This window comes from Mirounga angustirostris, unplaced genomic scaffold (genome assembly GCF_029215605.1).
Source record: "Mirounga angustirostris isolate CCGP_5_RB_7025 unplaced genomic scaffold, mMirAng1.0.hap1 SCAF_10, whole genome shotgun sequence".
Taxonomy (NCBI): Eukaryota; Metazoa; Chordata; class Mammalia; order Carnivora; family Phocidae; genus Mirounga; species Mirounga angustirostris.
The window spans coordinates 39,384,777-39,400,837 of record NW_026991718.1 but is presented as its reverse complement, the minus strand read 5'-3'; the positions used below and the strand labels follow the sequence as shown (position 1 = coordinate 39,400,837).

General features: G+C 49.1%; 1 protein-coding gene across 5 annotated transcripts in view; it reads left to right on the top strand.

The window, feature by feature from the left end:
- The window catches only part of ELMOD3 (ELMO domain containing 3), a 28,589-nt gene extending 13,692 nt beyond the window's left edge, over window positions 1–14,897 (top strand). For all 5 annotated transcript variants that reach the window (XM_064572258.1, XM_045884645.3, XM_045884646.3 and 2 more), the window contains 5 exons: window positions 232–354; window positions 3,342–3,472; window positions 12,532–12,608; window positions 12,946–13,073; window positions 13,594–14,897. In XM_064572258.1, coding sequence (XP_064428328.1) covers window positions 232–354; window positions 3,342–3,472; window positions 12,532–12,608; window positions 12,946–13,073; window positions 13,594–13,796 — 662 coding nt within the window. In that variant the 3' untranslated portion in view covers window positions 13,797–14,897. The remainder of the gene's footprint in view (window positions 1–231; window positions 355–3,341; window positions 3,473–12,531; window positions 12,609–12,945; window positions 13,074–13,593) is intronic.
- The last annotated feature ends 1,164 nt before the right edge of the window (window positions 14,898–16,061 follow it).

Genomic DNA, 16,061 nt, shown 5'->3' with positions numbered 1-16,061 from the left:
TGTGGTCAAGCAGAGAGCACTGTTTGCCCTCCTGTTGCGGAGGCTAAGCCAGAGGTCTTGCATGTACCGTGCTGGCAGGGAGAGCGGGAGCCACGGGGTGAAAATGTAGGAGAACACAGTCTCTTGAGTACAATCCAGATCTATCTTGTCTGAACCATTCTCTGAGAAACACTCAGTCCCCCCCTGAGGGGCAGGCAGTCCGACAGAGAGTGGGGATGTGTTTTCGGGCAGGTGGCCTGGATAGCCAAGACCCAGTGCATTGCCAAGTCCTCCAGACTATCTACAAGAAACTGACTGGCTCCAAGTTTGACTGTGCCCTCCACGGAGACCACTGGGAAGATCTGGGCTTTCAGGGTAAGAGACAGCAGTTGTTCATCTTTTTTTCTTTGACCCCTGAATCCAGGACTAGAATGAGAGCCCAGATAGTCCTCTTCCTTTCGTGCTAGCGCCCTGAGGTAGGATATCCAGGGGAGAGGGTACAGGAAATGCAAAGGCCCTGAGGTGAGCATGTTTATCATGCTTGAGAATTAGCGAGGAGTGTGGCTGAAGTGGAAAGGTCCCTTGTGGCCTTATACAGGCCATTGTCGACATTTACTCTAAGAGAGATGGAAAGCATCAGAGTGATAGGATTTGGTTTTTTCTTTTTTTCTCTTTCCTTTTAACACAGATGAAAATTTTGCTTTATACTGTTTTATTTTTTGAGTGAAACAAAATTATTTCAGCTGTCTTTGGATTATGTTACTCTTTTTTCAAAATCATATCAAGTTACATTTACGTGGAATAGGAAAATGTCCTCATTTGAAAAGGAAATTTTCTGTATCCATAATTAATTGGTCCATTGGTATTGACAACATGTTTAAGTCCCTCATCTATAATATAATTATCTTATTTTCCTCCATATGCAATGAGAATCATGTCAGTGTTACGATTTTTGTTTCAACCTTCAAACAATTTAGAAAACTCAAGAGGAGGAGCAAAGTCAGCTGTATTTACCCATATGCTTACTCTTTCCACTGTTCTGTTTTCCTTTCTTATTAGTCCAAGATTTCTCCTTTTATCATTTCCTTTCATTTTCAAGAACTTCCTTTAAGCATTTTCTAAAGTAGGTCTGCTGGTGATAAATTCTCTTGGTTTCCCTTCATCTAAGGAAATCTTGATTTCCCCTTCACTCCTCAAGGATCGTTTCTCTGGACAGAGAATTCCAGGTTGACAGTTTTTTTCTTGCAGCTCTTGCAAACTGTGCTACTTGCTTCTGGCCCCCATGAGAAAGCTTCTGTCATTTGCATTCTTTCTCCCTGAGAGGCAAGGAGTTGTTTCTCCCTCTCTGCTTTCAAGATCTTTTAGAGTTTGCAGGAGTTTGACTGTGTTGTGTCTTAGTGTGGATTTCTTTGGGCTTACCCTACTGGGTTTGCTCAGCTTCTTGAATCTGTAGGTTTAATGTCATTTGCCAAATATGGTCTATCTTCAGCCGTTATTACTTCACGTGCCTTTTTTCCTTAATTCCAGTGTAGTTCACATACAATGTTACATTAGTTTCATGTGACTAATATAGTGATTGAGTAATTCCATACATCACCTAGTGCTCATCAAGATAAGTGTACTCTTAGCCCTTCACCTATTCACCCATCTCCCCATCTGCCTCCCCTCTGGTAACCATCTGTTCTCTATAGTTAAGAATCTGGGTGTTTTGTTTGTCTCTTTTTTTTTTCCCATTTGTTCATTTGTTTTGTTTCTTAAATTCCACGTGAGTGAATACTTGAAGTACTTTTCTCAGCCGCATACTTTCTCGTCTCTTGTGGGACTCAGATGACAGATGTTAGATCTTCTGTGCTGTTCCACAGGTGAGAGGCTGTGTTCATTTCTTTGGATCTCTGTTCTGTAACTCATAGATCTCCAGGGCTCTGCTCATTTTGTTTTGTTTTGTTTTTTCTCCCTATGTTCAACAGATTGGATAAGTTCTATTGTTCCATCTTCTGTTTCACCAATTCTTTCTGCTATTGTCTCTATTCTGCTCTTGAGCCCATCGAGTGAGTTTTTAATTTTAGTTATATTTTCTGTTGTAAGTTTTTTATTTGGTTCTTTATACCTGATATTTCTTTGCTGAGACTTCCTATTTTTACATTTTTTTCAAACTGTGTAATTATTTATCAAAGGCATTTTTATGATAACTGCTGTAGTAGTTTTCTATTGTTGCTGCAACAAATTACCACAAATTTAGTAGCTTGAAACAACACAAACTTATTAAAGTTAATTTATTTATTCAAGTAATCTGTACACCCAACATGGGGCTCAAGCTCACAACACTGAGATCAAGAATCACATGCTCTTCCAATGGAGCCAGCCAAGCACCCAAAAAACAAACTTACTGTCTTATAGCTCCGTAGCTCACGGGTCTGACACAGGTTCACTGGGGTGAAATCAGTGTGGCAGAGGGCTGCATTCCCTTTTGGAGACTCTAGGAAAAACTCCATTTCCTGGCCTTTTCTATCTTCTAGAGGCCACGTTCACGCCTCCTCCTCCAAAGCCAGGAACAGAGCATCTCCCTGAGCCTGGTTTTGTCCTCACATCTCTTTCTCTGATTCTGTGCTTCTGCCTCCTTTTCTCACTTTTAAGGACTCTTCTGAATACCTTGGGCCCACCCAGAGAATCCGGGATAATCTCCCTATCTGCAGATCGGCAACCTTAATTCTACCTATGATCTTAACTTCCTCTTGCCATGCAACAAAATATATTCCTAGGTTCTAGGGATTCGGACAAGGACGTCTTTGGAGGGGCCATTATTCTGCCTATAACTGCTGCTTTAAAATCCTTGTCAGGTAATTCCAACATCTGTGTTATCTCAGTGTTGCTATCTATTAAGTATCTTTTCTCATTTGAATTAAGATTTTCTTAGTTCTTGATGTAACAAATGATTTTTTTTTGTTGTATCCTGGACATTTGGGGTATTACGTAATGACACTCTGGATCTGCTGTAAACCTTTTATTTTAGCAGGCATCCTCTGACACCGCGCCAGTGGGGGAAGGAGGGTGTCACCTCATTACTGCTGGGCAGGGGTAGAAATTTAGGTACCCCATTTGGCCTCTGCTGGTTCCACTGGCTAAGAGGGGGCACAGGTGCCTCATTACATGACTCATTACAGGAGTCCCATGTGGACTCCACTGACATCACAAGGGTGTGGGGCTCAGTCCAGGCTCCCCAATATGCTCACACTACCTTGGTGAAGCTAAGGGGCACCTCATTACAGTCAGGCAGGGGTGGCCAAGCCCTTGAAGCTCATGGGAGAAGGGACTTCATTTGGCATTGCTCACCATCACCCTTCAGTTACTCATCTTGGTTACAGGAGCGAATCCAGCCACAGACCTGAGAGGAGCAGGCTTCCTTGCCCTCCTGCACCTGCTGTACCTGGTGATGGACTCAAAGACCTTGCTGATGGCCCAGGAGATTTTCCGCCTGTCTCGTCACCATATCCAGGTGGGGCTTTGCGGGGAAGCCAGAGGAGAGGGCTGTGGAGACTTTGTGGGTGCAGGGTGCTCCTAAGCAATCAGGAGGGCCTCACGGGGGCTGTCCGTAGTTGCTCAAGGCTCTCAAGACAGCCGAGGCAAACCAGGGCCAGGCTTCCCCCGCTAGCCTGACCTGCGCTAGAATCTGAGCTCCACCACTTGTTAGCGTGTGTCTCAAGCAAGTGTTTCAACTCAGAGCCTTGGTTTTTTCATCTGTAGGATGGAAATCATGGACACTTTAGCTGGACAATTAGGAAAATTAGATGTGTACAAAGGCACTAGGCATAGCTGTGATGCTAATGTGTCAACTCACTGTCCTCCCTGAGGACACCCCTTAAACAGTACTAATAGGTTCTCCTAACCCTGAAGGAGGAGAGGTCGCCTGTATGTGCCCCAGAGGAGATCTACCTGTGAGGGTCAAGGGACACATGGTCTTACTGATAGGCCAGAAGTGGCTTCTGTAGCCTTTGGTTTGTCCAAGCCTTCTCTGGTGTTGGGTTTAATGGTTTTCCCAGGCAGTAAAAGGTGGTAGTCCCGCTGTTTTAGAAAACAAATCTGTCCCATATCCTGCCATTCACCTATGCCACATGCTGGCACCTGGAATTCATCCACTAAACAAATTTCTATTCAGCATTCCCTATGCTAGTTATTGTGCTTAGTGCTTGCGGTACATCAGTGGACAACGATCCTTCTACCAGAGAAGACAAGGCAGTGAGCCTAACACATAAATGATAGAGTACATTCAAAGGTGGTGAGTGCTAAGGAGAAAAAACAAGTAGGGTAAGGTTAGGAGAATATGGAGAGTATTTTATGGGGTGCTCAGGGTAGCTCTCACAAGAGGGTGAGAGGTAAATCAGACCTTGAAGGAGGTGAAGATGTTAGCCCAGTTGGTGTCTGGGGGAGAGCATTCCACACACAGGGAGCAGCTAGAGCAAAGGTCCTGAGGAAGGAATGTGTCTGGCACTTGAAGGGGTAGCAGGGAATCAGCTGGAACAGAAGGAGCCCAGGAGAGCAGTCAGAAGGGAGGTCCTACGGCTAACAGGGACCAGACGGCAGAGGGCCTGGTAGGCTATGATAAGCACTTTTGATTTTACTCTGAATAAAGTGAGGGTTTTCACAGCCTGGAATACATGATCCAACCTAACACTTTTAAGTGTATCGTATCAGCTACTAGGTTGAGAATAGTCTATAGTGAGGGCTTTTATAATCAAGTCAGAGATGATGGGTATTTTCAGAGGAGGTGGTGTGAAGTGGTCAGATTCCAGATGTAGAATCTTGAGCTTATGGGCTTAAGAAAATAGAGCCAATTGGGGTGCCTGGCTGGCTCAGTTGGAAGAGCATGTGACTCTTGATCTCGGGGTCGTGAGTTCAAGCCCCACACTGGGAGTAGAGTTTACTTAAAAAAAAAAGAGAGAAGGAAGGAAAGAAAAAAGAAAGAAGGAAGGAAGGAAAGAAAGAAAAGAAAGAAGGAAGGAAAGAAAGAGGGAAAGAAAGAAAAAGAAAGAAAGAAAGAAAAAGAGAGAATGAAAAGGAAGGAAGGAAGGAAAGAAAGAAAGGAAAGAAAGAAAAAACCAGCATCTTTTTCTCATGGATTGATGATGGGTGTGAGAAAAAGAGATTTTTAGTCTGAGTAACTGGAAAGAGAGAGTGGCCATTAACTGAAATGGAAAAGAAGGAGCAAGTTTGGGTGGGGTTCAGTTTGCCATACAAATTTCAGATTGAGGTTTTGCATTTTTGGCAAGAACACCGGGAGTGATGTACCCTTCTCTGTGCCTCAGCTCGGAATGTCTTACTACTGGGGTGGTTGGCTTGGGTCGTATGGTTAAGGTGATGTCTGCCAGGTTTCTCCACTGTAGTTATTATTTTTCCCTTTGTAATTAATGAGTATCTTGGGGAAGATACTTTGAGACTGTGCAAATATTCTGTTTTTCCTCAAACTTTGTTCTAATGGTGGATTTCTGTTTCCTTCATTTTCTCTCACATTTATTAATTGGAAGAATTCCAATTGTCTGTGTTCTTCTATTTATTTATTCATTCAGTTACTTTTTATATCAATGTGGGCTCCTGGATATTTATTTTATTCTATGGGTTATAACCCAGTACTATTGTTACTTATTTTGTTGCTCACATTGTTTCAGCTTTGGCCATTTTAGAAGCTCCTTCAGGTCAGCACTTGCGCCCTTTCCTATGCCCTGTTTTGTTTTGTTTTTTAATAAAGATTTTATTTATTTAATTTAGAGAGACAGAGACAGAGATAGAGAGAACATGAGCAGGGGAGGGGTGGAGAGGGAGAAGCAGGCTCCCCGCTGAGCAGGGAGCCCGATGTGGGGCTCGACCCCAGGACCCTGAGATCATGACCTGAGCCAAAGGCAGATGCTTAACAACTGAGCCACCCAGGCGTGCCCCCCCACCTCATACCCTGTTTTGAGCACTTTTTGGCTCTCTGGACACCAGAAGATGCCATCTTATATTTTCCCTGTATGATTTCCAGCCCTGGAATTAACCACTTCTCCAAGGAGCTCTCGCTCCTTTAATTGGAGAATGACATTTAGAAAGTGCGAGCGGAGGGCCAGGTATGCACGCTGCTCGTAAGTCCTCACCCTTCTAGGCCCTCTGAGTGGACGGAGCCTGCAATCTACGTCTGTGGCAGCTCTGGTAGGAGCGGCCTGAGGTGGGGAGCTCGCCTGTCCCGCCCCGGCTGCCCGGATACTGCCTGAGGGAGAGGAGTCCGCGAGTAAGGGGCTGAAGGTCACACCTGCAACATCGCAGTCAGATCATTTTACCTCAGAGGGCTGGAGTTGGTCAGGCCGGGGTTGCCAAATCAGACTGTTGCAGTGACTGCGTTGTTGGCCACGTGACGTAGTTCTCACGGGGTCTGCTGCTGCTTTTGTAACATGGGAAAATAATCCCAACCCTGCAGAATTATTCTGGGTTGGAGATAAACTATGTGAAGTGTCAAGCGCATTAGTCATTCGGTGAGTGTCCGTTATCAAGGTAACTTTTGATTTTCAAGAGTAAAAATACAGCACACACACACACATACACAACACACGCACGCACGCATGCGCGCAACACAACCGTTGGTAAGGTAGATGCCTTATTTATTTATTTATTTATTTTTTAAAAGACTTTTTATTATTTGAGAGAGAGAATGAGAGACAGCACGAGAGGGAAGAGGGCAGAGGGAGAAGCAGAGCCCCCACTGAGCAGGGAGCCCGATGTGGGACTCGATCCCGGGACTCCAGGATCATGACCTGAGCCGAAGGCAGTCGCTTAACCGACTGAGCCACCCAGGCGCCCACGTTTTTTATTTTTAATTTATTTATGTGTGTGTGTGTATCTTAGGTGGATCCCTTTTTTTAACCCAAAAGTTCTTGAATACAGAACAAATAATCATATGGTTCCTGCCACTGGGGCAGTTTTTCATTTCTAATGTCTACTCAGTATCTCTGTATATTTTTGGGAAAAGCACCTATTAAATCTTAAGGCTCGGGCGCCTGGGTGGCTCAGTCGGTTAATCATGACTCTTGGTTTCAGCTCAGGTCATGAGATCGAGCCCTCCATCAGACTGCACTCAGCATGGAGTCTGCTTGCCCCTCTCCCTCTGCTCCTCTCCTTGCTCATGCTTTCTCACTCTCTCTCAAATAAAATCTTTAAAAAAATTTTTAAATAAAAATGAAAAAATAAATCTTAAGGCTTCACTTATGCCTGTCTATTCCAGGAAACACTGGAGGAGGCAAGAGTGGGACTTCATGAGTATCTGGTCGTGAGATATATTGAGGCCCCACAAGTTGAGAATGTGGGCATTTTCTGTGGTCTTCATGATGCAGGGAGGTAATTTCTGGGTTCAGTTTGAGAACTGTACCTGTTAGCTTCTGCAATGATGCAGTCTTGTGCAGCAACACTGCTTCACCATAATAGACTCCCAGAGGTTGAGGAGTACCTCAGCAATCCAGCCCCTCGGAAGTGCTTATAGTTCAAGGAATTATACAATAAATCTTATTTTGTTTTATTTTATTTTTTAAAGATTTTATTTATTTATTTGACAGAGAGAGAGACAGCAAGAGAGGGAACACAAGCAAGGGGAGTGGGAGAGGGAGAAGCAGGCCTCCTGCGGAGCAGGGAGCCCGACGCGGGGCTCGCCCCCAGGACCCTGGGATCATGACCCGAGCCGAAGGCAGACACTTAATGACTGAGCCACCCAGGCACCCCTATTTTATTTTTTAAAAGATTTTTTTCATTTATTTGAGAGAGCATGAGCATGAATGGGGGGAGGGGCAGAGGCTCCCCACTGAGCACAAAGCCCTATGAGAGGCTCCATCCCAGAACACCGAGATCATGACCTGAGCTGAAGTCAGACGCTTAACCCAGCTGAGCCATCCAGGCACCCCCAGCCCTTCACTTTAGATGGAGGCCCAGAGAAGGGAAGTGACTTGCCGAAGGTCTTACAGCTAATTAATATTTCCTATAGGTCGTCTCTGACCTCAGGGTCTCCCTTCTTGTGATTTATGAAGGCTCTCTTATAAGAGCTTCCTGCAGAAATATGGAAGCCAGGATAGAGGGTTATCGCCAACCCAGAATTCCTCATTTGAATGAGGGGAGGGAGCAGGCCATTCAGATACCTGTGGGAGGAGCATCGCAGGCAGAGGCAGCAGCAGGATGAGAGGAGATACTGGGAACTTGATCAGCAGGGACCCAGACTGACCAGTTTGGCCAATCTGTTTCTCATCCCTTCACCTTCTGGCCTCTGTGGGATTTACTGGGGATTTATGTTTACTCCTCCACAATATGCATGTCAGACAAGAAGATAGAATAGCAGCTTAGCCTAATAAAGTAAGAGGGCTGGCACAGGCAGCAGGAAGCTAGACGCTAGTTCCATCTGTATTATTGAGCTATGATTTGAGACGAGTCACTTAGTCTCTCTGGGCCTTAGTTTGGCCTAAACAATTCCAAGGTCCCTTCCAGATTTATTGTATAATTCCTTGAACTATAAGCACTTCCAAGGTTTTATTTTTTTTTTTTATTTTTTTTAAAGATTTTATTTATTTATTTGAGAGAGAGAATGAGATAGAGTGAGAGCATGAGAGGGGGGAGGGTCAGAGGGAGAAGCAGGCTCCTCGCTGAGCAGGGAGCCCGACGTGGGACTCGATCCCGGGACTCCAGGATCATGACCTGAGCCGAAGGCAGTCACTTAACCAACTGAGCCACCCAGGCGCCCACTTCCAAGGTTTTAAAGTAACACTTGACCTCGAGCCCTTATGAATCTTGAAAACACCATTTTCCAGGAGGTGTGTGTGAGATCAGAGGAGCAGCTGGGGGACACCACCCCTGCCCGCAGCCAGTCCTGTTCTCTCCTGAGGGGAGGACTAAAGTTCCAGGTACCCGTGGTACATCCTGCTAAAGGGGAACTGGCCCAAAAATACAAGTGCCAGGGTGGGAGGAGGGCAGACTCCCATGAGTCCCAGCAGGGCTTAGCCCACGCCATGCTGAGAAGTGGAGCTCTTACACAAACACAGAGGCACAGGGCCCATCGGGCTACTTGCTGGTGGGTGAGGAAGCACCTTCTAATTGTGCTTAGTCACACACACACACTTCTTTGGCCTTCTGAGCAGTCTCCATCCATTGTTTCATTCCGCCGACATGACAGGCCGGCGAAGAGATAGGGCAGCGATGATCCTTGCAAATCTGTTTTCCAGCAAAGGAATGTGAGGGTCAGAGAGGTAAAGCTAGTAAGTGGTGAAGCTGGGCCTGGGACCCGCCTCCTGACAGCAGGCCTAGCAGTGGGCTCCTTACAGCAGCGGTGGTCAGCCAGCAGCCCACTTCAGAGGCCCAGGCCCCTCCCCAAAACTACTGGGTTGAAACTCCAGGGCTGCTGAAACCGTATCAGCAGCCCCCACAAAAGATGACTCGGTCTTCCTTGCTTTAGGATTCAAAGGTGGTTAAGCCCGAGTGTGAGGAATGAAGAGAAATGAAATCTTAAATGGAAACTCAAAATGGTCCAGGTCTGATGTTCTCTGCTGTCCCTCAGTCCATTTCCTAAACACAGCCTCCAGGTGGTATTTTGGCTCCAAGCAACACTTTTCAGGGCCAATGGAACTGCTGGAGAAAAGGAGACGTTTAGATCTGAATTCCAGTTTTTCCCTACTTTTTAATAAGTGGGCTTGGTAAGAATGTTCCCAAGAGTGAGTGAATGCTAGTTTTAGATCCTCTGTTAATTATGTTGCTACCATATTCTTGTTCCTATATTTATTTTTAGACTGAGAGAAGGCAAGGGAGGGGGCAGTCTTATACAAGGATGTGGTAGGTAGGCAGTACGTGAAGGCATGACTGCGTGGCTGCGGACCTCAGCCACTCACGCTGGGGCAAGGGTAACGATGGTGGGCAGTTGTTAGCACCTCCTCGGGCCAGCCCTGTGCTTAGTACTGTGCATATGTGATCGAAATTACTTCCGACAAGAACTCTGGGAGTGGGTCCAGGGAGAGATAATAGAAAATGTGAACTGTAGGTAATGAAACCTATCTTGTAGAGTGTATGTGATGTTAGTGACTTGACCCCACCCAGCATGGCACGTGTGTCAGGGTCCCCAGGACCACCCCCAGTTCGATGATGCGCTGGGAGGACTCACGGGACTTGGCCTGTAGTCGTACGCATAGCTGTGATTTAGTCCAGCAAAAGCAAAACCAGCAGAGGGAAGGAGTGCATGGGACAAATCTATTGGAAATCAGGCATGGGCTTCCTCCCAAGAGTCCTCTCCCAGTTGAATCACACGGCACATGCTTAATTCCTCCAGCATCGAATTGTGCAGCACGGGAAACGTTGTCAGCCGGGGGAGCTCAGTATAGAGAGATTCAATGCCCAAGGTTTTTATGGGGGGCAGTCGTGCACACACCATCTGTGTAGCACATACCCAAATGCCAGAATCACAGAGAAAAGGCAGATATTCAGCATAAACCATATTGTTTGTACAGACAGCTGAGGCGCATGAATCATCCTGAGGGAATGGTGGGAACCCTCCTCAAATCCAGGTTCCCAGGTGCCAGCCAGGGGCCACCCTTGCAAGCAGGCCTTTCTAAAGACAGAGTCTCAGATCCTGGTGCGTTAACTCTCTCCTGCACAGCACTCAAAGGTACTTCCTTTTTGGTTTTAAGAAATGGAAAAGCTAGGGCACCTGGGTGGCTCAGATGGTTAAGCGTCTGCCTTCAGCTCAGGTCATGATCCCGGGGTCCTGGGATTGAGTCCCGCATCGGGCTCCCTGCTAGGCAGGGAGCCTGCTTCTCCCTCTGCTTCTGCCTCTCTCTCTCTCTCTCTCTCTGACTCTCATGAATAAATAAATAAAACATTAAAAAAATTAAATTAAAAAAACTTAAAAAAAAAAAAAGAAATGGGAAAGCTAAGTCTCATACAGTGCAGGTGGCCTTCCTAAGGACACAAAGCCAGTAGGTGGTCAGGCCAAGATCTGGAACCCAGATGCCACAGAAGACCCCGAGAAAAGTCTTTATGGAGCAGAAGACCCTCGACAGTTCAGTGCCGTCAGATAGAACTTTCTGCAGTGAAGAGGCGGTAATATATCAGCACCGTTCGAAATAGTAGCTACTGAGCGCATGTGGCTATTGAGCACTTGAAATATGGTTAATAGGACTAAAGAGTTGAGGTTTTTTCAACTAAGGAGTTGCATTTTTTAAATTTTGCTTAATTTTTTAAAAACAATTTTATTTATTTGAGAGAGAGCGCGCACAAGCAGGGCGGTGGGCGGGGGGGCAGGGGCAGAGGGAGTGGGAGAAGGAGACTCCCCACTGAACAGGGAGCCTGACACGGGGCTCGATCCCAGGACCCTGAGATCATGACCTGAGCCAAAGGCAGACAGTTCACCGACTGAGCCACCCAGGTGCCCCAAAGTTGTTTAATTTTTAATTAATTTAAACTTAAATGGTTCTCTGTGTCTACTTGCTGTCATACTGGACAGCACAGTTATGCATCATAATGTAATGGCTTTTCTTCTCAGGGGAAGCAGATGGGATAGACTTTGGCTCTTGCTCTAAACTAATGAGTGCACTGATCTGTGGGTCCCTCTCAGTGGGTGTCCTTGGGTATGTGCAGCAGTGGAAACTAACATGTAATATATGGAAATGCCCTGGGAAAAGCCCTTGTTCATTTTCTTAGGTTTTGTTATTAAAGAATAGGAAGGATGGGGCACCTGCGTCGCTTGGTGGGTTTAGTGTCCGACTCTTGGTCTCAGCTCAGGTCTTGATCTCAGGGTCATGAGTTCAAGCCCCGCTTTGGGCTCCACACTGGGCATGGAGCCTACTTAAAAAAAAAAGAGAAAAGAAAAAAAAGGAGCTTGCCCCTCCAAAAATAAAGCATTAAAGTAGACCCCACAGTGGATTCTGAGGCCCCTCCTGGGGAAGCAGCCCCGGTGAACCCCATGCTGCCCTCTCTTTGACCCGCACAGCTAGTTCTCAGGCCTCCATTATTGACAAATGGGGTGTGCCAGCAAGTCAGGTTTTTACCTGCTTTGTGCCTGTGCCATCTCTACTTTTGAATGAAGTGCTTATGAGCAGTCAAATAAGATGCCTAGGAAAGGGGAGAAGAGATTGTAGGCACCTGTACGGCCAGATAACCAAGCCTCACCCTGCCTGTGTTCAGCCTGACCCCAGGGGGTGGTGTGGTCCTTGGGCAGCACCACGGTGGGTCTGGTGAATGAAGGCCAAGGACAGCCCATGGGTCGGGATGGTGAAGAGGCTGAAGAGCTTGCACGGGGTTATGCCCGCCAGCCTGCGTGTAAATTATCCTCAGTTGGAATCCTGGTTCCACCTCCTCGGGAAGCTCTTTTCGGGTCCCTGAGTCCCAGCTTCCTCATCTGGGAAATGGGAGGATTATTGGGAAAATCAAGTGTGAACATCAGCAATGTCAGCTGCCGCCTCCCGGCCATGGTTGTCACTGCTGCCAGGGGGCCTTGCTGGGTTGTGGGTGGCGGGCCCAGAAGCCAAGAGCCGGGGCTGCCACTGACCCTCCTTGCCCGCTCCATTCCAGCAATTCCCCTTCTGTTTGATGTCCGTGAATATCACCCGCATCGCAATCCAGGCATTAAGGGAGGAGTGCCTCTCCAGGTGAGTCCCCTCTCCAGGTGAGTCCCTGCACTGCAGGCCAGCCCCCCCCCCACCCCGCCCCAGACTGCTGGCTGGCTGACCAGAAGGACGCAGCAGAGCCTGGTTCCCTCCCGCTCCCACCGCATTCTCCCAGCTCGTTCTGGAGACCTGCAGCTCCCCAGGGAGCCAGGACAGAGCCCCTCCCCCCCCACCACCAAAACCAGTCTCCCAACCCTGCCCTGGTGGCGAAGGCTGCCTGCGGAATGGCTCCCTGGGGGAGTCGGGCCAGCGGAGGCACCCAGCTGTCAGCCGTGGTCCGTGGTCCGCTGCTGAGCACACTGCCCCCCTTGTGCCATAGGGAGTGTAACCGGCAGCGAAAGGTGATCCCAGTGGTGAACAGTTTCTATGCCGCCACCTTCCTCCGCCTTGCACATGTCTGGAGGACGCAGGAGAAGACCATTGCTGACTCTGGCTTTGTCCTCAAAGGTGTGCTCTTTCTTCTTGGAGAGACCTGAACTCCCTAGCGTGTCCCCACTCCCCACCTGCCCAGGTTCAGGGACCTCAGTGTGGTTGCTAGACTAATTTGGGCTACAGTTCCCTTCCCCCTAACCGCCCTCCCCCCCCTACTTTCTCAAGCTCCAGCTTCTCAAAGTCTCCATCAGCCCACCACCCTCTGGGGCCTGCTAGCTCCCCTTTCTCTGCACCCCCCTCCTCCCTTCTGGCCTCAGACTGAGGGTGGTCATATTTTCTGAATCAAAAGTTGGGTCCAACAGTTGGACTGGCCATTCAAAGTTGAGACTGTCCTGGTCAAGGTAGAAAGTGTGGTTGCTGTGGCTTTATTTGGTCCATCATCCTCCCTCTCTGGTGAGCTCTCCACCTTAGAAGACTCCTTCACCCTCCACTCCACAGGGTCTAGGATGGGGGTACTGCCTATGGCTGCTGGGCCCGGACTGGTGTGCAGTCCAGAGCCCCGTCAAGCCTTTTGTTCTCCAATCCTCTGTTCCAGACTTGGAGGTGTTGGCCAAGAAGAGCCCCAAGCGGCTGCTCAAGACCCTGGAAATCTACCTGGCTGGAGTGTCAAAGGGACAGGCCTCATTGCTGGGAGCACAGAAGTGCTTTGGGCCACAAGCCCCTCACTCCAAGGATCTCACCTTCACAGGCGTGTGCGACCTGCCGCCACATTCATCCGAAGGCATGTGGCTGATCTGACCAGCCCAAGGCTGACAGAGACTTAAAAGATGGGCCACAGGGGCATTGGGAGGGTGCACGGCGCATTATGCCAGGCGTACCCGGGCTGGGCCTGGTCAGGGAAGCCAAGGACCCTCACCCATGTGAGACATTAGGGATAGTTAGACCCACCCTGCTCCCCACAGACCCGCCTCCAGGGCAAGGATTTGCCAGAATTGGAGTTGAGCTAGTTGAGAGTTGGCTTCCAGGTAATCTCGATGAGTGGATGGATCATAAGGTGGGAAGGCCCTGCCTGGATGTTCCCCGTATGCCCACGCTGAGAGATATTCCCACGCCGAGGTGCCAGATTCTGGCTCGCTGGGCAGCTGGGCTCTCAGGCCTTGGGTGTCCACAGGACCAGGACCCTGGAGCTAGAATTTGAAGGGAGAAGGTAGCCGTGGCAGCAGCCAGCAGGGGGCAGCATGAACCAGGGCAAGAGGCCTTCTCTCCATCCTCTCCCCATCCCTCAGCCCCGCTGTTGATGACACAGAACCGGCTGTCTGGTAGGTGTCTCCATTGCTGCCCATCCCAACTGCCCACCAGCTGGGCACCCCCTTGCTCACACTCCCCACCCCGTGGAGGTGTGTAGTTCCCATCAGGGATGGCTTTCTGGCCTGGTTGAAGGAAGGAGGAAATTCACACACCAGCAGTTTTTGAATAAAAGAATTGTTCCAGGTCAAGGGCCCCAGTGGTTTTCCTCCAAGACAAGCCTTGCCCTTTCCTGTGGCCTTGTTGTTCCAGGGCCTGGTGAGAGCCAGGGGCTCCAGGAGAGAAGGTTGCTCTGCCCTGGCCAGGCTCCCACCGAGTGTATATGGTGTCCATCCTGCACTTAGAGGCCAAGACTCCTTGTGCACTCTAGCCAGGGGGCAGGGCGGCCCTGGCTCTGGTTAAGATTGCTGTGTTTTTTCCTACATTGGCTTCTGGGGAAGCCATTGTAGGAAACATTCCTCATGTTTTTTCCTACATTGGCATCTGGGGAAGCTAGTAGCTCTGTTGCTCCATTCCTCCAGGCCAGGGTATCCTGAGCTGGGGAGACCCCACTACACCACTCTCCTGTCCTCTGTACTCCGTCAAGTAGACCCATGAAGACCACGGTTTCGCCCCTGCACGCTTCTCCAATTCTAACCCACCAGAGCTGCGGTGCATTGCAGAGGCGGGACGACACATAGCCACCCTGGTATGGCAGAGGACTCCCCACTGCTGTTAGCAGGATGCCTCAAGGGCAGGGCGGTAACGGATGGCAGTTTGCCTGCGCCATCTTGGCCCAACCTGAACTCATCCTTTGTCCACTTTACTTCCTCCAGCCTGGGTGCTTAGTGGGCCTGCAGGGTGGCCAACAGCTTCCTGGGCTTGGTGAGGCTGGGACGCAGAAAGGCTGTGGCTCAGCCTCCACTTCAGAGTGTCCGTTCCGTAGCTCCTCCCCTGCAGGTTCCTTCCGCTTGCTCTCAGACCAGGCTAACCCCGGAGACCCGACCGTGAATGCCCAGCCTGCACTCTGGCCGGGAACCAGTCCATGTGGGCTTCTAGCTGGAGGGGAGGCCAGTGGCCTCTGCAAGAGCCCTTTCTAACCAAGTCACTCCCTGTGTAATGTCCCCAGAGTGCTCAGCTTCAGACCTTGGGACATTAGCAACAACGTTGTCCAGGGATTAAGTTGTGGTTCTCTTGGGGAAGGGGGAGGGGGGCCGAAACCCTTTGAAAGTAGATGCAAGAATCTTAACCTGTGCATTTTATTTAGGAAGGGCCTATCTAGGCCTTCCATGGGAGATGTAAAATGCTTCACAACCCTAGAAAGTCAGGAGCTGGTGCCCCCTTCTTCGCTCTCCTTTGCAAATCATCCCAGGCACATGCTGTCTGTGGAGGCTGTCGGGTGGACCACTGCACAGCTCCTCAGAGAGAAGTCGGGGGGGTACACAGAGAAGCGGACTTTCCTGTGCTGTTTTGCACAAAATCAGGATGAACGTGGTTAGAGTATGTTGGGGATTGAAGAATCCAGCTGATCAGAGCTCAGAAGCCGCATCGCCCTTGGGGCCCAGGGGTGGGAGTGGGTCAGGACAGCTGCAGCAGCTCAGCCTGGCCTCCTGAACTCCAGTCCAGACTTACCAGCCTTGCTCCTGCCCCCGGATCCTGCCCTTCCGGGTGGGAGCACTTTGAGTTACTCCGTTCTCCTATTTGGCTCTCTAGCCTGATACTCCAGCCACCGCCCCATGATACGGGAGAATGAACTAAGGCCTAGACAAGGAAGAGCAA